This window comes from Anneissia japonica, unplaced genomic scaffold (genome assembly GCF_011630105.1).
Source record: "Anneissia japonica isolate Jap-2015-1 unplaced genomic scaffold, ASM1163010v1 scaffold287842_len214950_cov117, whole genome shotgun sequence".
Lineage (NCBI taxonomy): Eukaryota > Metazoa > Echinodermata > Crinoidea > Comatulida > Comatulidae > Anneissia > Anneissia japonica.
The window spans coordinates 53,585-79,074 of record NW_022750461.1 but is presented as its reverse complement, the minus strand read 5'-3'; the positions used below and the strand labels follow the sequence as shown (position 1 = coordinate 79,074).

The 25,490-nt window shown below is 34.8% G+C and overlaps 1 protein-coding gene across 1 annotated transcript in view; it reads left to right on the top strand.

Moving 5' to 3' along the window:
- Positions 1-843: 843 nt before the first annotated feature.
- The window catches only part of LOC117121406 (multiple epidermal growth factor-like domains protein 11), a 42,353-nt gene continuing 17,706 nt past the window's right edge, over positions 844-25,490 (top strand). Inside the window, exons 1-3 of the mRNA XM_033266607.1 lie at positions 844-907; positions 19,083-19,334; positions 19,519-19,653. Of these exons, the coding sequence (XP_033122498.1) occupies positions 844-907; positions 19,083-19,334; positions 19,519-19,653 (451 nt within the window). The remainder of the gene's footprint in view (positions 908-19,082; positions 19,335-19,518; positions 19,654-25,490) is intronic.

Below are 25,490 nucleotides of genomic sequence, written 5' to 3'. Positions count from 1 at the left end.
ATTTAAATCGTATAGAAGAAGTAATTCTTCTTCGTCGATAATATCAAGCGCATATAAAAATTCATTTTGTTGATTTCCTTCCATGTTTATGTTTTGATATTACGTCATCCGCATACGTTCACCAGCCAATCGAAAAATGATTTACCATTCTAGTCGACCGATCTCAACGACTTAAACATTCTAATTTGCATACGGTCTCTTAGCGTTTCCGTCGTGATTTCGAAAAGTCCCTAATTCTAATTGAAATCGGAACCCAAGTTCTAAAATGGTTGTGAATTGGAGGGGGAACTTCCTCTTTCATGTCGTAGCACAAAACGCATCAAAACCATACCTGAAAACCATCTTGGAATTATCAACTAGTTTATCAGTCATTCGAGAGGCAAATTAAAATGATAGATTAAAAGTGCACTTTGTGTGTTTGGGAGCAAATAGAGGCCTATTTAACCACTGATTTAGCTTTTTACCCTGTATGCAAAATTAATATATAAGGAGGACGTTATGATGAGAGTAAATTAAATTTCTTCATGATATCATCCTAAAATTAAAATCGATAGTACTACAACTAATGCTTCTTGATAGATCTTGAAGAACTTTTATAAAATTTCCCCCTGTGAGTAATACCTTTATTCATGCATGTTTACTTCCCTGTAAAATTTTGAAGCCTTAACACAATACTTACTGCTGCATTTGTTTACGCCCCGATGCTTTTATAAACATGTTAGGCGTATAAGGTTAAAGGTTTCAGGAAGTAAAATATGATTTTTAAGATAGATTTCTAAAAATTGGATAGCTTTGCGTAAGGTAGGATTTTAGTTACAAGTCAGATAGATTAACGTTTCAGCAATGGGCTTCAATGCTGCATTATTTGTGAGGATACTCCTCTTTCAATTCACTGTGTTGGTCACAGGTAGGTAGGACTAACAACTGGTATTAGGGATTGTTCAACAGTGTATAGTAGGCTAGGACTAAATCAGAACTAAATAGAAATGTAGTTCAGTTTATTGTAAACATCTCGAGTCTGAGATTTTCCGCAAAATTCAATATCGAACCTAAATTGATATTTAAAGATCTTCAAAATCACATTGGTTGTACTTGTAAATCAACAGATATGATATATCAACCTGGTTCTTAATAGGCGGCCTGTGAGCCAAAATTGGCCCCGCGAAGCAAAATATTTTGCCCTCGAGAAAAAATATAATTATGAAAAAAATGTATTTAAAGAAACTAAAAGTATCCAGATTTGAAATCGTCACTGAGGACGAGTTAGGCGATATGCTTGTCAGGCAAAAGAAATCTATAGGCGCTTAAAATTATGAATTATGGGAAACTACCGTAGCCAGGATTTTCAAACAGTGCAAAGCAATATCAAACCTGCCGCGCTCTGTTTGGGGTTCTGAAAAAACTGAAGAAAGAAAGAGGTGGGGGGAGGAGTCAGAAAAACTTAATTTTTTTTAAAAACCATGATGACATCATCAAAGTGAAAAATGAATGACACATTGTAAAAGCAAACTGTCTCAGCTATAACATACACAAAGTTTGGAGACGATTGATCAACAATAAGTGAGATACGTTCAAGTGAGTATAAAAATTATGACGTTTAAATTTTTAAAAAAAATCAGTTTTTAAAAATTGAGATGGCAATATGATGACGTCAAAATGTCCGATCAGCCATAATGATCTATAAAGTCATATCTACAACTCATGTGCATTCAGAATATGTAATAAAAATTGGAGGTCACCTTTCATCCTAAGGAGCTATTACTGATTAAATATAGGCATGATTTTAAGCATATTTTAATTTTGACGCACGTGTATGCGCACGTTATGACGCGCGCACATACAAATTAAAGTACATGATATTCAACCTTGACCTAAAACTTATGCCCACTGAATATGATTCAGAAATTACGACTGGTTAGGATGACATATGGTCATCAAAATTTTGAGGAACGAAAGATGAGGAGAGTCATAAAACACATTTATTTTGACCATGATGACGTCAACAAAATGTAAAAGAAATCATATATGAAAAAAATCTGTCTCAGATATAACGTACTCAAAGTTGGGAGACGATTGATCAAGGATAAGCGAGATAAGCTCAAATGCGTATTTTCAAAAATGACGTTATAGATAAAATTTAGTTTTATTGAATTTAGATGGCAATATGATTACGTCACAATGTCCAATCATCAACATGTTTACAACTCATGTGCTTTCAGAAAATATAATAAAAATTGAGGGTCACCTTCATCCTAAGGAGCTATAACAGATTAAAAATAGGCCTGATTTTAGCATATTTTCACTGTATATCGGCACAATCGCGTGCAAAGATTCTTATGTTTGGTGCACGCGTACGGCATTGCTATTGGCCATAAGATAACCGTAAAGAATGGAAATTTGTGAAAACAATGTCAGGAACCAAAATATGTAAAAAAAAAAACAAAAAAAACAAAACGTAATTTTTAGCTTCCGTACGTGCTGCGCACGTCAAAATGTCAAAAAATTTTGAAATGTTAAAAATGACCTGATAGTGCTCGAATTTAGTCAAAAAGTGATTCTGAGCATCTTGAAATTTTGACGCACGCGTGCGCGTGTTACGCAAATTTTTCGGTACGTGATATTCAACCTTGACTTAAAGTTTATGACTACTGAATATGATTGAGAAATGACAATTGGTTAGGACAATTGGATATGATCGATAATGTAAAAACGCAAAAATGCGTGTACATGACGTCACGCATGACTGAGCACATTCAAAACCTTATTGTGGCTATTCCAGGCCAAGCCAAATGTTCGTTGAAGCTGCCATGTGCGTAGCTCGCGCCAATTTTAGGATATCGTGCGCACAAAATATGGTTAGAAAGAAAGAAGAATAAGAAGATGATATCTGACAATAACCAATAAACATTTTGATTAATATTTTTTTCAATAAAGTGAAGGCCAAAACACAACACTGGACTAATGTGAAGTAGAGGTGAACCCCACCCAGATCTAGAATTAAATCCGTTACCAACCAATCGACAAACGCCAAAACATTGGTAGTCTTAGATCAGTTAAATATGACCTAGCAGATTAAAAATAAAAACTTGAACATAGACTTGTTTTTATTATGAGTAGACCCAAGATTTTACTGGCGAAGAGTTTTTAGGCTATAAATCCCTGGTATTTAATGAATATATGATGTGTGAAATTGCACAAACATCGATTGTGCGCCGAACTAATAAGTTGAACACACTTAGTATGACTGAAAAAAAAATGCTGTGTTTTTGTTACGATTATGCATGTAACTTCACGTTTGGTTGAGAGCTGTTGTATGGACGCCTGCAGGTAAAAATAATATTTAGTTAGGTGTAAACGACGAGAAGTAAACATAAGAATCAAAGTCAATATGATAGAGAAAAACTAATTTGTGGAAAAATTACCACATTCAAGAAACGCTACTTCATACACAGTTACACTTGCACAAGGAAAGGAAGTCATGACAATTTCTATTACCAGTCTCCGAAAACATTAAACGTCCGCCGACCCTGTAAAATATTTTGGCGACTCGACTGAAACAAGAACATAACAACACAAAAACGGATGCAAATTTAAATAGAATATCCACTAATTATGGGTTTCAGAAATCCATTAAATTCGGTCTCAAAATGCTACTTGTCGGAGCTTCTCGGCCTCTGGACCCAGCCGGAGCCCTAAACCGCCTCAGTCTGCATACAAGCCCGTAAACAACATAATAGATGAAAATATACTTTACCACTTATCATGCTACTTAAAACCGTCAGTTCTCAACAAACTCTAATCTTGCGAGAATTTAAATTAAGTAGTTGCCAGTTGCGGTGGCAGATTCCCGTTAGAGTGATAGATCTCAACCTGTCCATTAGGGAAGAATAATAATATGTAACCTTTAATGAATATAAGGCTGTAAGATCGATTACGGGTCTTAAGCACTCACAGTCACTAATACCCCTTTTACACTGCCAAAGGCAGAATCGACCCGGGTTACTTCCAGGGTGATCCCGGGAGCATTTCCTGTTGTTTGTTACAATAACAAATATAATGAAAGACACTAAAACCAGATTGTAATAACTCAATGGCCGTTTGCTTGACAACCGATTTATTCTCAACTCAACGCTAAACAGCGCCACACGGTGGCTGAATGTGACAACAAGGAATAAGTTATGCACGTCATGCAACATTTCCAATTTACATCCAACGAAAAAGTCCGGGTTGAACCCGAGTTGCTCCCATTTACACTGGCAACGAACTCTTGTTCAAATACAACCCTCAGTTTTGTTGCGATGGTGATCATCACTTCGCTCGAGTTCCTTGTCGTGACGAAGCTACAATCAATTGTCAATATTGAAGCAATGTAACTGCAGATTGTTTTTAAATTATGATAATTAAATCAGCAGTTTTGGTATCATGTCTGTACCCGAGCGTAGAGGGTTTAATTTAACAAGTGTCTAGGCCTAGCCCGTTGTTAGGAAAGTTTAGGCCTACCTGACCACTGCGGTAGGCGCCAGGTAAGGCCTAATTCCGGAATCAAATTCGGTGCTGTTTACACTGGCGACACCGGAATACACCCGGGTTGTCGTACGCTGGATGTGTCCGCACGTCCATCCCGGAAGGTTTGGCAACCTAAGTAGGACTTTTTGACGTTTACACTAACCACAACTCGGGAGATTTTAACCCGGGTATTGTAAAATCCCGGATTCCGTCCGGAATTTTGCTTGCAGTGTAAAAGGGGTATTACAGTCACTAAATTATTAGAGATTCCGTAGACTTTGCCACCTGGACCCCCTTCACAGGTTCTGGGACATCGCTCCTCCCCTGATGTTGGCAATTTTTTTGTGATGGCTTTACACAAGCAAGAAATAAAAGATCATCAATAAGCAAGAAATTGTGTAAAATTAAGTGTCCTAATTATTTTAGGAAAATATCATATACCAATGTTTGCGAACACTGTAATGAATTTAGTGTCCTAATATTGTTCTGTAGTACAATTAAAAATAAAAGAGAATCAGAAATTGCCAAAAAAAAAAAAAAACCCTCAAAGATCTGTGCGGCCAACATGTGAATTTGGCCACAGTATCTGGGAAGTTTACCTTATGTTCATAAACAAGTTGCTAGTAACTCATAGATTTTCTTTGTCCGTGACATCAAATCTAAATATAATTTGACCCTTCAAATAAATAAATTAGGCCTAAGAACTAGTGATATATCCCATACAAAACCAGTGCATGTCATATGAAATAATATAATCTTAGTTATACCCATTTGTGAATAAATTTCTTCCCAGTAGCTTGTCTATAGCTGTATACGTAACACCTTTCATTTTATTAAAACCCAAATACTTGAAAAATAATTAGGGAAACCAATTAAAGTTGGGGGTACCCGAGGGCAGTGGCAAAAACAATGGATTCTTGCTGTTGGGGTGACGGAGAAAAGTCTGTAGAATCGATACCACTCTCTAACCATTATTAATCCTGGTAATAAGCCTGTATACAAATGCCTCCATTCCATGTGGATGTAGTTGCATTTCGGCTATTTGTTTGAATTTATGTTTGTGACATCTCCACACATCTCAATATGGTTTAACAGTGTCTATCAGGATTCTTCAAGTCAACGACCAACTGTGTTGTTTGGTACATAATACACATACCTAAATAAGTGGGACCTTCTATTCATCAAAACCCAACTGAATTACATAGTCCCCTTGACTATTATATGTGTATTTTGAAATATACAGTATATCAGAATGTATGAAGGTATTTTAAGTCAAGAAAGAAAAACATTGTACAATGCTTCATATAGAGTGAACAGATTGCTTAATGCAAAATAAAAATGTGGGATGGGTGAGATGTGATAGACACAGATAAATGTTGATAAAACCTGAATCGGTACCATAAAAAAGACCGATCTGCATGGCGACACATCACCAAAGTTTTGATTCAACATTGTTTATATGGATATAATAACTGCAGTATTGGATAATTCAGCTTAAATGCAACTCTCAAAATCTATTAAATGATAAAAAAATAATATCCTAGTTATCAACCATATCTACAATACACCTAAAATCTTAATTAAATGTCCATTCATTCATTCTGTTTTATATTATCAAAACTCATAGCAGGAAAATATAACTTAATTGCGAGTAGATTTACAAAATGTACAAAATACAAGATTATTAAAAGATAAAATATCATTAAAATGCAACAAGCGAGAAGATCAAAACACAGAGAAAAAGGACATACTCAGGAGAAAAAATACAAAAACAAAAACAGCAACAATTAGAATCACGACAAAACGTACATTCGGAAAAGGACAAACAAAAAGACATTAGCATGAAATTCACACCAAAATCAATTAGCATAATCACAAAAAAAAAAACACATCCTAATCGTACATTAACAAAAGGACAATACGTGGAAAACATACACAAAGACGTGTTGGATGACAAGAAATAGTGTTGATATGCACTATACCAAAAAATGTAGATCTTAAATACATAAACTGATATTTAGTCTCAGTCTCTATAGTGATGATTACCATGGTGAGGACACTGTTTTCTTCTACACCACTGTTTCATAATTTGTTTAATCATATATAAGTGGAATTATTTTGAGATATTTTATAACTGAATTTTATTCTCTAATATTAATAAAATTTTATTAAACTATAACATTATTATATTTCAGTTTTTCATTATACATTGAAATTTTGTTATAGTAATGACCTTTTGTTATGTACGCCACTGTTTCATAGATTTTCAAGCTGATTTTATTTGGAAATTAAAATCCATATTGTGATACAATATATGACATTATATTTGAGATTTATTATTCATTAATATTCTATAATATTAATAAAAAAAATTTCATTAAACTTCAAGTTTTCATTGAGTTTGCTAGCAATGTTTGCTATGGTGATGACCTTTTTTAACACCATATTGTTCAACTTTTTTCAATAAAGACTGTGTATTATATGAAAAAAAATCTCTTGATTTTTTGCTCAAAGTAAAGACAAATAAACAGCAATTTTATTGGTTTTCATTCGTTGCTATGGCGATAACAATCCATGTTGTATTCACATTAAGGTTTTATTTCATATTAATGTTATTGGATTGGAATGGATTTATTCGGTGTAAACACCAAGGATAGCCCACGAAAGTCTAGAAGAAGACTTATTTCCAGTGGGGTCCTTCTGGTGGTAATTGGGCAGTACACCGGGAGACATTCCCCTACTCTTTTCCGAAGAGTGTACTCGTTCTTTAACGTGCACATGGGGCATAATGCACACGGGACCAACGGCTTTAACGTCTCATCCGAAAGACGGTGCGCTATTGTAACTTGTATTTCAGCCCTCTAGCTGAAACACAAGGAGAGGCAGCGATAGGATTTGAACCAGGGACCTAGAGATCTCCACGGTTCAGCGCACACACAGTGACTGCCACCAGATTAGCCGACTGAGCTAATAATAATACATTTACTAAACATCTCTCACAGAACTTTAATTATATCAATAAATGTAAGGCTTCTATTATACTAATTTGTATAGCAACAGTTTCTATACATCAATGTGTTAACTTTATGTGATGTTTATTATATAAATGTATTGCATTCCATGATTTTTGCTTGGTCAGGGACAAATGTACAATATTCCTTCTTTGCTATACTGCCGTGATTTGGAAAAAAAAGCATTAACTCCAAAATCCTAGTTTTGAGTTATTGAGCAAAACGCGTTTGTAGTTAGCCTTTTGTACTGGAAATGAATTCTAGTAATTTTTTTTTGGCAAATATACTAAACATATAATTAAAAAACATATTAAATAATTTTCATGGTGATTGTTGTTCTTTAACCCTATTTAAATGGAGATAATGCACTATTCCAAATTTTAACAGGAGTCAATGGGGCGTGAAAAATCTGAAGTATAGGCATTAACTCCAGTTTTTCCAGTGAAATGTGTATCTTACGTAGCCAAATTACAGTAATGGCATACAAATAATGTATGCCAGTGTCAATTATATATTTCACGAAATTTAGTCCATGTTAGTTAAAATTAATATTATAGTATAAATTTATAATCAATTTACACGTATAAAAATAGATAAAATTATTATTATTGTTCAAATTAAGCTGCTATCATTTTTATATTCAATCAGAATACAATGATATTGATATATGATGGTTATATTATGAAGAATAGTATTAATATACTTAATAGAACCTCTAATTTACGTATACTAAATTTACAGACTTCTATTTTACAAACGCGAAGTTACATATTTCGAATCTTCATATTATATTTACGAATCATGTAAAAAGTGCCCAAAAACAAAAATTATACTTTTTTAAGGTATTATTCGAAATTAAAGACACTATTCGGTGAGGTAAATGGTTCTATAAAATGGTGTGGTAGATAAATATAATCTAAATAATCAAAGTTAGACGAGTTTTAGGTTCTCTCTTTGATTTGCCAACATCATTTTACCAGCATTGAAGATAATGAAATATTATTTTCTTAATTTTTTTGTGATTTTATTACTTTAACAGCATTGAAGATAATAAAATATTCTTTTCTTTATTTTTATTGTGATTTTATAACTTTTATCATTATCAGCGTTCAATATAATGATATTTTCTGTATTTTATTGCGATTATTGGCCTGATTTTTCACTCAATTATCAAAAAATCAAATCAGCAACATTGCCAACAGGCATGTTCCTACAAAAGGCTTTTCTATTCTCGCTCATTAGTAGTAGAAGATTTGTTAATATGCCATTTTTTTTTAACCGAAGTAAAGCTAGGCCTTATGTGCATTTACAAGCTATCATGACTAATTAACTATGCGTAATTACCTTCTGTGATTGGTTCATTATTATCTGTTCATTGTTTGGTGGAGATAATGCCTTCTTCCAAATTATTCTGCATTCATGGATTGGAGTTAATGCGTAAATATAATATTTATTTCATATTTCTGGACATTTTTTGGGGTATATGATCAATTCACATGATACATTACATCTATAGGATGCCATAGAAACAAAAATCCAAAAATCTCAAAAAGTGGAGTTAATGCCTTTTTCCAAATTACGGCAGTATGGATGACTAAAAATAGTGTTGCTATGCACTATACCAAAGGTTTCTGGAGTTTATTTTACATAATCGTATTTGATAATAATAATAGATAATCCACATGTTAACAATATTCATAAAACCTATGAAAATTAAGATTTTAATAAACTTTAATCATCTCGTATACTTAAATTTCATGAATAAAATAGGAAAATTAAATGTCCATAGCAACTGTTGGTATGATGATTGAAATTATAGTTTTCTTAATGCAATATTCATTTTCGATGATTAATTTCAGTATTTCAGCGCGGCCAATGTAAATATTTAAAGAGGTCTATTGGCAAATTATATTAACGTTGGCAATTTGAATGCCCTCTACAGACATCCGTCCTAACGATGCGTCTGATAGATGTACGCTGTGTGAGGACAATAACCCTCAGTATCTGAATCTATATAACTTTTCAAGACTAGGAATATCAGAAGCCCCTCCTGCCCAAACTTTACACAAAAGATTTGCTTAAAACGTCTTTGTAATATCCTCGAACATCTTGTCGGTTAAAAATTGACTGAATGTTTATTACCCTACCCTTTTTAATAACCTCTTTTGGCTTTTTCCTAAAAAAAATTTGTCTATGTGTCTACATTATAAATACGTTCAGTTTCCAACTGAGTTAAAATCCCATTTAGTGACGTCACAACAAATTTAATCATGCCAGAATTTCGACACAAATATTAATTACATGTTCGGCTGCGTAAATGCAATAGTCAATCTTGTCGAACCATCACTCTATATTGGTCTCTAAATGCAAAGGTGTGAATTTTACACTAAAAGAGTGCCTAAAGAGATCACTCTAATTTTATTATATCTCAAGTGAATATTCTCTCTGAAGACAGAATTTGATTCTTAAACAAGTGAGAAATGGACTGTAACTCATATATTCGAAATGGCAACCTAAACACGTTATATCGTCATTGCGGACTTATAAAATCCGCATACGCCTTAAAACTAAAAGAAAATGCATACATTTAGAGTCCGTACTGAGCCCAAAAAATCCGCAATGAAAATATAACGTGTTCCTATCGGAATGTTCCAGCTCCCACAGGTATACAGTACGTGTATGCTTCAACCTATAGGCCATATTTGATATATTATGTACAATATTGTGCAATTTAGCATTTCTAGAGAAGTTTTAACAGGAGAATTTGTGATGCGCAATATTTAAAGCATTTGAACCAATTTTATCTTATGGATTTTCGTCACTTTTCGATAGGCAAATTACAAAATAGACGAATCTTGTTGGACTAACCGCTCACTTGATGGAAGGCCTTTATGCCTGAGTGATTTTGCCTCAGTCAACCTAATAGTTGGCCTAGCATTTGTTTTGTGCCTAATCGTTCTCATGTGACATCAATGTATGCATATCTCGGCCTAGACGAAGTAAATTTAGCGCTCACCGCCTGTACTACGCAAACTCTGTTTCAACATTTTCTATCTTGCTACTTAGTGGCGCTATACAGGATATAGAACTCAATCCTGGACCAATTAATTCATTGGTTCAGCCCAGATGGTTTAAACCCAGATTGCCGAATGCCAGATTCGCGAGACCACTTTGCCGAATCCCAGTTTGCCAAATACCAGTTTACTGACTCAAACACAATGAATCCCAGTTTTTCGAAACCGATTTTACCGAACCATTTTTCCGAAAGTCAGTTAAAAGCAATGAAACATGAACAGCAGCATATAATTCACGATACATACCTTCTTAATTCAGTGAACTTACCAATATTTTTTTTATATAAGTTTAGGAACTGTCTCTTATACACATCTAGATGTGTATAAGAGACAGAATTTAATCATGCCAGAATTTCGACACAAATATTAATTACATGTTCGGCTGCGTAAATGCAATAGTCAATCTTGTCAAACCATCACTCTATATTGCTCTTTAAATGCAAAGGTGTGAATTTTACACTAAAAGAGTGCCTAAAGAGATCACTCTAATTTTATTATATCTCAAGTGAATATTCTCTCTGAAGACAGAATTTGATTCTTAAACAAGTGAGAAATGGACTGTAACTCATATATTCGCAATGGCAACCCATCGGAATGTTCCAGCTCCCACAGGTATACAGTACGTGTATGCTTCAACCTATAGGCCATATTTGATATATTATGTACAATATTGTGCAATTTAGCATTTCTAGAGAAGTTTTAACAGGAGAATTTGTGATGCGCAATATTTCAAGCATTTGAACCAATTTTATCTTATGGATTTTCGTCACTTTTCGATAGGCAAATTACAAAATAGACGAATCTTGTTGGACTAACCGCTCACTTGATGGAAGGCCTTTATGCCTGAGTGATTTTGCCTCAGTCAACCTAATAGTTGGCTTAGCATTTGTTTTGTGCCTAATCGTACTCATGTGACATCAATGTATGCATATCTCGGCCTAGACGGAGTAAATTTAGCGCTCACCGCCTGTACTACGCAAACTCTGTTTCAACATTTTCTATCTTGCTACTTAGCGGCGCTATACAGGATATAGAACTCAATCCTGGACCAATTAATTCATTGGTTCAGCCCAGGTGGTTTAAACCCAGATTGCCGAATGCCAGATTCGCGAGACCACTTTGCCGAATCCCAGTTTGCCAAATACCAGTTTACTGACTCAAACACAATGAATCCCAGTTTTTCGAAACCCATTTTACCGAACCATTTTTCCGAAAGTCAGTTAAAAGCAATGAAACATGAACAGCAGCATATAATTCACGATACATACTCTCTTAATTCAGTGAACTAGATTCGGCAAACTGGGTTACGGCAAAGTAGCCAGAAACTAGGCAAGCCGGTTTCGGCAAACTAGATTTCGACCAACTGGTCGGATACCGTGGAGGTTAGCTGTTAGGCTGCGGTACCACATACACAGAAAAGACAGTGATGATAGGCAAAGAAGAGACGGGCTATTGCTACTTGTGTTGGATAATTTTCACTCCAATAAACTAGATGTTTTTGATTGTGTTAATTTTGAAGCAATTTTTGTAGAGATTCATGCCTCATAAAGTACGAAAATAATAGTAGGAGTAATATATCGTCCCCCAAATAAGGATATGCTCCCTACACGCAATTTATTTGCTCAGAGCTTGCTCAAATATCTGATCAGAAACCTGATGCAAAAATCCTACTCATTGGCGATATTTACTTTTTGCAAATGTAATGGACTCAACCCCCGTCGTCTTCAAACACCAATGAGTAGATTTTTTTAGACTTTTGTTAATCCTTCATCTTTTCATTAGTGCAATAATCATCCTACATGTAATGGTGCAATTGTAGACATTATGTAGCAAGATATTTCACCGAGTGTTGCAATAACTATATTTTTAATTCTGAACATTCTTCTTTAACATGTTCATTTTCTTTTACCAATTCGTCATCCTGTAGTAACAAAAACTAACAATATTTTTTTAAAAATAATTTTAGGAAATTAGACCAAGTTGATTTAACAATACGTTTAACTATATTCCTTGGAACTTGCTTGATTTGTGCAATAATGATTCTTTGGATTTTTGTTACGATCTAGTTTAGCCACTGTTCGTGATCTTGTGCCAACTGAAATCCAAAAATATCCTCATGGTTTGATGCTGAATTATATAGTTTAATGAGCATTCATTGAGGCTGAAATATATACACAAATCTGATAATACATGGCTAATTTTAAATCTGCACGTGCAGATTTAAATTTTTTTTTATTTACTTACTTATTATATTTATTTACTAACACTCGCATATAAAATGAAAAGTAATTCTAAAAAGTTTTGGTCATGAATGAGGAATTCCTAAAAAACTCAATTCCAAACCTTTAGTCTTCACACCCATTGTCAAAGCTTGGATGTTTAATTATTATTTTCATTCAATTTTTAGAAGTAGTGGTCCATCAGAAGACCTCCCTTCTTTCCCTGGCTGACTATCCCGTTGACAAATTATTTTCTATTCCAATTGCCAGAACTCAAGCTGCCGATCACCTCTCACCGATTGGTACCCGTAAAGCCCCTGAAATTGATCTAATGCACGTCTCTCCTGTTCTCAGTCCTTATCAGCATGGTTTTCTTCCGTTAAGATCCTGTCTAACTAAACTCGCCTCTTTATTACCTTCCAAAATTTGGCATATTCGGCCCCATTCTGAATTAGTTCGATAACTACCTATAGCGGAAGACAATAGTGCGTTGTCACCCAAGGTCAGTCATCCGACTGGCTTCCAGTTCTTTCCGGAATTCCAAAAGGTTCGATCATGGCTCCTCTCTTATTCAATCTATGCATTAATGGCCTCTCTCATAATCTTTATTCCACCAGCTTATTGTTTGTCAACGATTTAAAATTGGTTTAAATGATTGATTCATATAGACCACTACCTGGAAGGTGACACTAAATATCCCTAAATGTAAGTTGTTTGACAATTACAAACAAAAACCAAACTTTATTTCATGGATATCATATTAAAATAACAATTCAGTAGATGGAATTCAACAACATAAAGACCATGGTATTATTATTAATAGAAAACTCAGTTTTATTCAACAAATTGACGCTGCTGTAAACAAAGCTAATTGAATGCTTGGCAAGATCAGACGTAATTGTTGGTGTTTTAATAATCCTATTAGTTTTTTCATTTGTATGTTTCACTTTCCGTCCCCATTGTGTCCAATTCTCATTCCCCTCCTTAATGTTCCCGTCTCCAAAAAGTTCGATCTTCAGTTTTTGTAAGTGTATGAATTCTATGTTTGATTGCGCTTTCAATTCATGTTTGAGCTGCTGGCTGTTGTGTAATCTGTTGAATGTTACTAAAATGGTTTTACGTCCCGTATTTGTAGTCTTTATAATGTTTGTTTTGGTAAAGACAATTCTACTGATATATTTTTTTATAGTTTTACTAATAAAATTTCCAAGAATGCCTAATTTCTTTTTATGTTTTTGTTTTCATTTATTTATTGCCCTAAATTGTATGGTTTCCAGCTGTTTAATGAGAATTTAAATAAATAAATACAGTGAGATTCCACTTATTATCTTTATACTCTAATTTAAATGATCACTGTAGGTACACTTTTAGTCTGGTTTTCACTCTTTCGCAACTAGAGAGTACACTCCGGAGTCGCTTCTATGCCTATTAATCGTTTATAAACAAAACAAGATATTCTGAGATTACAAACCTTCGCACTTCTGTCTCGCTATATCTTTATATCTGCTGATTGTTGTTGTTGTATTATAGGGGTATAACTTTACTGGCTATATGTATCAAGTGAAATGAGGTCGAGCAGTATAGATGCACATTTTGTGTTTAAAGATAATCGAACGTATGGGATTCAAATCTCACTCTTGTTTTTTTTTCTTTCTTCTTGTTTTTTTTTCTGCATATATATTAAAAATTAAAAATAAATATGAAGGCTGATGATGTTATTAATGTTCTGCCAGGTTTACTTTCATATCTCACAGTCTCTTCATGAATAATTCGATGTTCTTGAATTACGTGAAAAACAAACTCTTCTCTACACCGCTGTTTTTGGATTGCCCTTACGTTAATGGCTGAGATTAATATTGTTTTCCTACAATCTACGAGATATCTCATCCTACAGGCACTATTATCAGACTTAAAATTGGGTTTAGGCAAGACGTCATTTGATCTTTGCAGATCAGTGTCTCCACCAGGAAAAGCTAAGTTAGGGAAATGTTGTTTAGGTTTGCTATCGTAGTTTTTCTATTGCTGAATATAACTGCGGGCGCAGCTCCTACAGGTAGGTTTGATGCTAGAATCATTCTGACATCGACATCACCTATTCTCAAGCAACTTGGCTCCCGGTGAATTCATGAGTTACTTTTAGGACTCTTCTTACTGCATATAGTCTTTTATGGTTTAGCCCTAACTAATGTGTCCATTTTTATCAAAATTATTCAACCTAATCTGAAAAACATTATTGTTGGCACCCTGTATTGAGCTCCCTCCCTTGATTCTACGAAATGTATTGATCAGTTTGACAGTGTTATGCCTATGTTCTTGGTGACTTCAACATAGATATCCTTAAATATGAATCTAGCAAAGATGCCCATTACTTCGTAAATTCCTTCTTTAGTTATCCTTATCTCCCTCTTATCCATAGACCATCCCGTATTACAAATACCTCTGTTAGCCTGCTTGACAATATTATTACCAATATGTTTGATTGCCCTAACTTTAGTGGTTTACTCTACAGTGACATAAGTGATCATCTCCCTGTTTTTAATATACCCTATCTATTCAATATTCCTCACCCACCTAATGACGCAGTTGGCTCAGATAGGGAAGCAATACCAAGATTTAGAAATATTATTCCCTCAACCTTTCCGACAACAAATTTGTAACTAACAGTGGTCTGAAGTCCTTGATGTACATGACCCTGACGAAGCCTACAATAATTTTGAAATCATATTCAAAAATCTTTATGAAGAACATTTTCCATTCAAAAATGTAAAAAAAAAATCTCATAAACTAAAACCATGGATGTCTGACGGCCTTCTTAACTCTATTAAATATAAGCAAAGACTTTACGCAAACTTTGTTCATTGCCCATCTAACAAAAATGAAACCAATTACAAACACTTTCGCAACGAATTAAATTCACCAAAGCTAGCCACTTCAAAAATTTATTCCTTAAACACAAAATGATATCAAGTCTACCTTGAATACTATAAATCTGCTGATAAAAAATCCCCCAATAATCAAAGAAATCCCTATTTCAATTGTAATAGCGAACAAACTAAGGATCCCGCCACAATTGCATCTGCATTTAATGACTACTTCGTTGAAATTGGACCTTCTTTAGCTAGCAAAATTCCCTAAATTAACAAATCCTTTAAGGAATTCTTACTCAACCCTACACTTAATTCTATTTTTCTAACCCCTGTTAATAAAACTGAAGTGGCCTGTATATTAAACTCATTTAAAGTCAATAAATCACCCGGTATTGATAATTTTCATACCAAAGTCATTAAACATGTTGCCAACTTCATCACTAAACCCATTATGTCATATTTTTAACCTTTTAATTTCCAAGTCTTTCCTAAAAGAATAAAGCTAGCCTGTGTTACACCAATTTTTAAATCTGGACCTAAATCTGATCTTTCAAATTATCGCCCTATTTCAATCTTATCAATTTTCCCAAAAGCCCTTGAAAAAATTATCTACGACAAAGCTCTTAAATTTATTACAAAATTTAATATACTTTATGACAGACAATTTGGGTTTAGAAAAGGCTACAAATACATCCCTTGCTCTTACTGACCTCACCAATAAAATTGTCGATGCATTTGAGAATAGCTAGTTTACTATAGTAATTTTTATTGACCTCTCCAAAGCATTTGACACAATTGACCACAATATCCTTTTATTTAAACTTTCTCACTATGGTATCCGCAATCCAACCCTTAATCTTTTTCGAAGTTACCTCTCCAACCGTTTACAGTGCACTAAATATTGTAACACCATCACCAGTTTTCGCCAGATTATTTGTGTTGTCCCCTAGGGATCCTTATTGGGCCCTCTTCTATTCCTTTTATATATTAATGATATTCACTTGTCTTCCAACCTTATTTTTTTTCTTTATGCTGACGACACTACTATTCTATATTCTAACAAAAATATCCATTCCTTATTCAATACTGTTAACTCTAATTTAATGGCACTGTAAAGAATTGGTTCCATTCTTATATTAGTAATAGATCTTGCAGGGTTCGTGTCAGGGATGCCTTGTCTGATAAAGTTCGTGTTAATTTCAGAGTCCCTCAGGGCTCTGTTATTGGTCCTCAGCTTTTCTCTTTGTACATTCATTGCGTTGGTGACATTATCCGTCGGCATTCAATTTTGTATCATATCTATGCTGACGATGTTCAGCTGTACCTATCTTTTAACCCAAACACCCCTGGTGACGCTGCTTGCTGTTTATTCAGATTATCTAAATGCGTCACCGATTTACAATCCTGGTTGATCCATAATAAACTGAAATTTAACAGTGGCAAAACTGAATTCTTCATTGCTTCTTCAAATTATCCCTATAAAATCCTTGATAATCTTGTCTTCTATTTTGACGGTAACATTATTAGACACTCACCAACTATCAGAAATCTCGGGGTTGTTTTCGACCATGAAATGAATATGACTGCTCATATAACACACCTTTCTCGGTCCATAAATTGGCAGATTCGTTGTTTATCCTGCATCCGCAAATTTCTTGATTTTGAAACCTGTCATAATGTTTGTGCCCTATTACTCTCCAGGCTTGACTACTGTAATTCACTACACTATGGTATCAGTAAATATAATTTAAGTCGTATTCAGAAACTTCAAAATAAGTGTGCTCGCCTTGTATGTTGCAGACCCAAATATTGTCACATCACTCCTCTTCTTAATCATCTCCACTGGCTTCCAGTGTCACAGAGAATCCTGTTCCGCATATTAGTTCTGACATTTAATACACTGCAGTCCTCCAATCCTAGTTATATCTCCTGCCTGTTGATTTTCTTAACCTCTACCTATTCTCTCCGTTCTGTTTCCGGTTCCTGTTTATCTGTTCCCAAATCCAACAAACTTTCTGGTGATAAATCTTTCTCTTCCTCTGCTCCAAAACTGTGGAATAATCTTCGTATTTCCATCCGAAATGCTTGTAGTACTGAAGTCTTCAAAAAACTCTTAAAAGCTCATTTATTTCCTAAATAATCCTCTTCCTACAATAAACCTTTTCTAAGCGCCTTGTATCCTTTGGCAAAAGGCGCTATATAAATTTCTATATTATTATTATTATTATTATAATTTAATTTCCATTTCTCAATATTTTGCCGCCAACAAACTTTCAATCAATCACGAGAAGTGTAGCTTCATCCTGTTTCGAAGCCCCAAAAAATCACAAACTCTCGATATTTCAATTTTCAAAATTTATATTGTTATTCATGAAATTCCAAATACCCAATTTGCTAAGTTCTTAGGGGTTTATCTTGACAGTGGATTAAATTGGAGAAAATCAAATCAGCCAAATTGAAAATAAAGTATCCAAAAGGCTTGGTATTATTTCTAGGTTATCCTCATATGTTCCCCCAACGTTCTTCGTATTCTTTATTTCTCCCTTATTCCCCTCTTTCTGAGTTACTGCATCGTTGTTTGGGGGAAACACCTACCCTTCCAACTTATGTAAACTTCAAATCATTCAAAGGAAGGCTATCAGGATTATGTCTGGCGCTCCACCATTTTCTCACTGTTCTCCTTAATTTTCTAATCTCAATTTTCTAAAATTCGCTGACATTAACTCCCTTCAGCAATGTCTATTTATGTACGCCTCCAATCACGGTCACTTACCAACTCATTTCTGTAACATTTTCAAATCCAATTACTCCTTTCATAATTACAGTACACGAAGTAGCTCCAATATTCGTATACCCACCCACAGAAACAATTATTTCTAGTATAATATTAGATTTTTGGGCCCTAAATTTTGGAACTCGTTACCCTCTCATTTAGTCAAAGCATCTTCCATTGACATTTTTGCTAACCAATTCAAAAAACACTTATAGCTCTGTATTCCACTTTTTTTGGTCTGTCGGTCTGTTTTGGATTTGTTTTGAATGTTTTGTCTTTTTTTTGTCTCTGTCATGTGCTGTCTCTTTTGATTTTATCTTCTTTTTTTCTGGCTGTCCAATCACAAGATTGGTTATTTTTTTATCTTCTCGGGTCTTGCCATCTTCCTTACTCTTGTCTTTTTAATTTTCATGATCAATTTTGTGCATTTTCAATTTATTTAAAAACCATTGTATTATTTATCTCTGGAAGGAAGTAAAATAAATGTTGAATTGAATTTAATTGACACTGGGCCTACGGTTTAAAGTCCTTATCCGAAAAGCCTTGTTCCACCACCAGCACTATACCATATTTGTCGGCTAAATTTTTTAATTCTTGCACTTATTAACACGTTTTCTTTTTAACTTTAAAAGCAAAAATTACGTTTGAACAACGAACATTGACAGTTGGATTAGGAGAGAACGTAGAAATAGTTATGACCACAAACCAACCAATGACTGATCTACGATGGACTCATAACTACGGTGACGTCATCTCAAAATGGAACGGAAGTTCGACAATCAAAATTGAAAATGTAAGAAAGCAAGATGGCGGTGTTTATGAATGTTATCAAGATGAATATGGAAAAGATGGAAACCATGGAATAATGAGACTCATTGTTAGAGGTAATGGAAAATATAATCCTATAGGTTTTATTTGACTGGCTATATAGTACATACTAGACTTCTACAATGGAGTCTAGTTGCATCTTCTTATATTTCACAGTTTGTCATATGATATATAGATATCATGATAAGATATCATTATGCTAGTAATTTAAACTTATTAATGCATAATGTCTCATTGAAGCGTGTCCTTCTCCAAAATGGAACCCTCCTTCATGTGAACTTGACTGTCCCGTATGTTACAATGGCGGTGTATGTGATGACATAACTGGTCTATGCATATGTCCGGCAGGATTTAAAGGAGCCAACTGTGAAATAGGTGAGTATAGCCCGAGAGTGAAATAAACTGGTCTTACCAAAGATCAGGGGTGGCGCCAGGGTTTGCTCGACGGGGGGCCAGGTCCCCGAGGGAGGGGAGGGGTGGGCGACGCCCCCAATAAATGGTCATATTACCCAGACATAAACCAAGTGGGCGTGGTCAAGCTTCGATTGAAGGGCTTTGAAAGCATACATACCTATTATTTAAATGGTAATGGTGATATGCTTATATAACGAGTAATACAAAATGGTCTCTGTGCGCTAACAAACCACAACCAAAGTGCAAAAAAAAAAAAAAAATCAAAAACCAAAAGAAAAGAAATCGATTTCAGAATTAAAGTTAAGTGAAAAGATGAGATATGAGCCAAGATTGAAGACAATCAAAGATGGAGAGTCACGTACAGTCTCAAGTAGCTGGTTCCAAAGCTTTGGAGCAGCATCAATAACAGAAGGATCGCCGCAAGTGTTTATGTGACCAATGGGACAGTTGTAAACGGTAGATGAAGATGAAGTAGACCAAAGTCTGCGGGTGCAAACGGCAGAACGCAATGACGTAAGATTGGAGATATAGTGGGGGATGATTTATGGAGTGACTTTTATACAAATAACAAGATCTTGAAGTTAATTCTCAGATGAATGGGTAACCAATGAAGACGATGTTGAGTTGGGGATATGCTCACGCTTAGGAACCAGAGCAATGATTCTGGCTGCTACATCTAACTGGATTTGTAATTTTCTTAGCAGTTACCATGACAGGCAATTAAGAACACTATTTGCAATAATCCAATTGAGATGTAACTAAAGCATGGACAAGATTGGAAGTAGCACCTTGATTGAGTATGTCTTACCTTACTGATGTTGTGGGGGTGGTACCTAACAGCTTTGCAAGTACAGTATCAAATATGTGTTTCTCTATAGATAGTGATTGGTCAAGAGTCAAACCAATAGTTCGTACTTCTGTAGATTTTGAGATTGAAATATTGTCAAATTTAAAGGTGAAAGAAATATTGCCACGGAAAGAAATACTATGTACAACTTTACAGCTAAATGGAGTAAAATAGTAGATTTTATCTGAATTTTCCTTGGGTTTATTTGTATCAAAAGAATAACAAAAAATGTATTCAAAAGAAGGTTGTAAATTGCTGGGGTTTGTTTATGTGATGTTTGTTCATTCTTTAAAACGTACGGTGGAAAATGAGGCATCTTCTGTTTTTATGGAGACAGGTGTAAAATCATTATGGATTGGCTTTTAGAGTTGGTGGAGTTGGGCGGTGCGACAGAGGGTTGTGCTGGGTCGTGGGTCGGTTGTTTCAGGGGTGGGTCCGATTGGTCGAGCTTGCTTGTGGTTCTCTGGGTTGTTTAATGCGAAGGATTAGCGGCGTGTCCGGATAGTGTGATTGGTCTGGGATCTAGTATACATTTCCTGTGGCATTGCCTCAATCCCCCAAGTTTAAAAAAAAATGTTTAAAAAAAATTATGCTTAAAAGAAGGTCGTAATCGTCTGGGATTTGTTTTCTTATATGTCTGTAAAAAAGGGATTGTTGTATTAAAAGTATACATTAAAAAAATCTGTAAAAAGATGTTAAAAATTATTTGTTGCATACTTCTGGAGATTTCTTTTTTACATTATACTTGATTGTTAAAGTGCCTTACCAAGATGTATTTTTAAAGATGTTTTGTCCTTGGAAATTTGAGGTTTGCATGGGATAAGGCATCTTTTTGTTTTTTTCTTAAATTCTGAATGTCTGATAGATAGAGGGCGCCATGTAGTGAACAGTATATTTGAATTCTGGTTCATTGGATTGAAGTAAAATTTCAATTTTGGCCTCAATTGTTGCTATTTTATAGTGATTGGAAAGAATGTAAGTGAAAGGAAGATTTAAAGTTTGGTATGGCTAAAGATTAAAAAAAATAGTTCGGTATTGTATGCTACTTTGTCGATGCCAATTGTTAGCCCCTCTACACCGTTTAATTTTTAAACGGATCGTTCGTAGCTTGTGAACGTTCAATCGTTGTGATCGACTGCCTAGGTGTTTACGGTACCATGGCGACGGGACGCGCTAGTATGCACCAATCAACTCCGGAAATATTGATCCCAGGGGATGGAACGAACACTGGCAATGATGTTGGTAATCCATTAAGTCAATTTATTATTGTCATTTACGAACTACTTTTTTTTTTTATATTAAACAACATGGGATCGATGACGTATGATCAACTCCATCATATATGCTTGACCTACTTTACTGAGGAAGATATACGACTTGCCAAACAGAAGTTGTGTCTGTATGTTACTGATCGTGAGGATAATGTTCATAGGCCAAGGAGAAAAGCAGAGTCAATGTTATCTGACATACTTACGTATCTTGTCAATTGCGATAAATCAACGATTCCTACCTTTACGGCTGCAGATCTCTCAAAAATTCCAATTGTGCCTATTGACAAAATAGATGCAACTATGTTGTACCGGGAGCTACAAAAACTGAGATCCGAAATCCAGGTTATTAAAGCGGACCTATCATTTTCAACTGTGCAACGACGAAAACGATGTTGTTAGTCAACAATTGGAAAGTAATAAATCCCGAAGTCGGCCAGCCAAGGTCGTAAGCAATGACAATCGTTCGTTCGCAGAGGTTGCTGGTGCTAATACAACAACTACTAGTCATAATCAAAACAACATGATAAATGACAAAGCGTTTGTGCGGCCAGCGGATAGATTACGTAAGAGGAAAAATCCCTTCAAGGGTAAGCGACGACAGATCGTGAGCGTTGATCATAACTCCGAGTCAACGTCTTTGTATGATGATTCCGGTGAGTTAAATGATAAACTCAATGATGGTTTTGTCTTCCAAAGAAAATCTAAGCATAGGCGCTCTAAATTAACTCGAGGCACTGGTGTCAACATAGCGTTAAAAGGTAGAGCACCGCCACCTTTTAAGTTGTATCTTGGGAATATATGGCCGGAAACAAGAGCAGAGGACGTCACAAAGTATATCAAGCAAGCAATAGACATAGATGTTATTGTGGAGGAACTCCCTAGTAAAGGTTCTGATTATGTCTCGTTTAAAATACAATGTGAATTTGATCATAAGAATTTATTAGTTGAAGCTAGTCTATGGCCCCGATCTGCCATTATAAAGAGGTTCTATGAACCTAAGAAAAACAAACCCGAAGATGATGGATGGAAATAATTCAATTACGTTAGATATTTTAAGGTGTGTTACATTTAATTGTAAGAATTTTAAAACTTCTGAAAAAGAAATCTTCGACTTATGTTGCAAAAATGATATTATAGCCCTCCAAGAGCACTGGCTTTTACAAGAGGAGCTTCATATTTTAAAATCTTTTCATAATGATTTCGATTGCATATCGGTCTCTGGTATTGATAGCGGTGAGGGTATCCTCATTGGTAGGCCTTTTGGTGGTTTAGCTCTTTTTTACAGAAAGTCATTATATAATTTTGTTAAACCTCTTTACCTTGAAGATAAAAGGCTTGTGGGTATGCAAGTAGGTGAAGGTGACGACTGTACTATGTTGATAAACGTTTACTTACCATATGATAAAGATGATAACTTAAATGAGTACATCGACTATCTTGGTTAAATTAGTCCTTAATCGATGACTTTAATGGACACAGATTTCGTTATAGTGGGAGACTGTAACTCTGACTTAAATAAGAAATTTGGTAGGGAATTATTGAATTTTACAACGGATTGTAGCTTACACATATCCGATATTGAGTTTTTCAGTGATTACATTTTCGAATTGTCTGACAACTTTACGTTCTTTAGCGAGGCACACGGAACCACAAGCTGGTTAGACCATGTCGTCTCATCACATGGTGCGCATGTTTACCTTAGTAATTTTAATATTGATTATAACTCATTGAGTTCTGATCACTTTCTATGCACTTCAATAATGGAATTCCTAATCTCAGAGGCAGAGCAAAGAATGTTCCTGTAAATAGCTTAAATAATGAAGATATTAATTTTTTGGTTAATTGGAATAAAGTAAACAGGAATTCGTTAAATAATTACACGTCTACTACCGATGAAATGTTATCCAATGTATGTATTTGCCACAGTATGGTTTCTTGCAACGATTTTAATTGTAAAAATCCTAACCATTTAAATGCAATTGATCAATTATATCATGAAATTATTAATTGTTTAAAGGAAGCCTCAAATGAGTGTTTCCATTCTAAGGCCAAGGGTAGCAACGTTAATATTGTTCCGGGATGGAACAAGCATGTTGCGGACTTGCATCATATTGCAAGGGATGCTTTTCTGCTATGGAGAACCAATGGTAAACCAAGATTTGGTCCACTTTTTGAATGTATGAAAAATACAAGGTCTAGATTTAAATTAGCGTTGAGGCTTTGGAAGTCAAATGGAGAACAATTTCGAGCAGATTCTATGGCAAACTCTCTAAACGATAAAAAGTATGATAAATTTTGGGAATCCGTTCGACGTACTAATGCGCATAAATCATACACCTCTGAAGTAATTAATGGAGTCAGGGGCAATGTTAACATATGTAATAGCTGGGCCGACCATTATGAGCATCTGTTCAACTGTGTAACATCAACTGATCGAAAGCAGCATGTTAACGATAAACTAAATTACATAAATGATCATTATAAGGATTATCATATAACTCCTCAAATTATCCAGAATTTTATCTCAAAGTTGTCTTTAGGAAAATCGCCTGGCTTAGATGGCATCGATAGCGAACATCTTAAGTATGCTGGTGGAAAAATTAATGTTTTATTAAGTTTCTGTTTTAACGCTATGCTTGTGCATGGGTACATTGTTAATGACTTTGTTGAAGTTGTCCTTATTCCGATTGTAAAGAATAAGTTAGGTGACGTCACGTCAACAAATAACTATCGTCCAATTGCATTAGCCTCTGAGTTGTCCAAACTGTTCGAGCTTATACTGGTCGATTTCTGTAAAGATAATCTTGAAACTGACTATCATCAGTTTGCTTTTAACCCCAATCACTCCACTGAGACATGCGTTTTTGTTCTTAAACAAATTATTGAATATTATAAACGGCATGGTAGCCCAGATTATACTTGTTTTTTAGATTCGAGTAAAGCTTTTGACCGTGTGAACCACTGGTCACTTTTTGACAAATTGAATAAGAAAAACGTTCCTTTATTTCTTGTTAAAATCATACGCGAATTGTATGATAAGCAGAGGTTCTCAGTCCGATGGGGTCTTAATACCTCCAGAGTGTTTAAACTTTCAAATGGAGTGAGGCAAGGTGGAGTCTTGTCTCCTTTCCTATAATATGAATGACCTTAATATTATTCTTAGTAACTCTAGATATGGATGTGAATATGCTGAAATGAAATTCAATCATTTAAGTTACGCCGATGACATGGTTTTGGTGGCTCCGTCGATGGACGGGTTGCAGCATCTTGTGCAACTATGTGAAATTTACGCCAATGGGCATGATATTATATACAATGACAAGAAATCAGTGTGTATGAGGTTTATCTCTAAAAGTATGAAGTCTTGTAGTACGCCCAAAACATATCTCAATAATAAAAACCTCAAATATGTTGAATCCGTATCATATCTTGGTCACATCATATGCTGTGACCTCAATGATATCAAAAGACAAGTTAGATCACTGAGTATACGTGGAAATGTACTCTGTACAAAATTTAGCAAGTGCAGTGATGAAGTAAAATGTATATAATTTCGTTCTTTCTGTATGATTTTTTATCGTTCTACGCTCTAGTCTATGTATAGGCTTTCATCTATGAACACACTGAGAGTATGTTATAACAATATTTTAAGAAAACTGTTACGCCAACCGAGATACTGT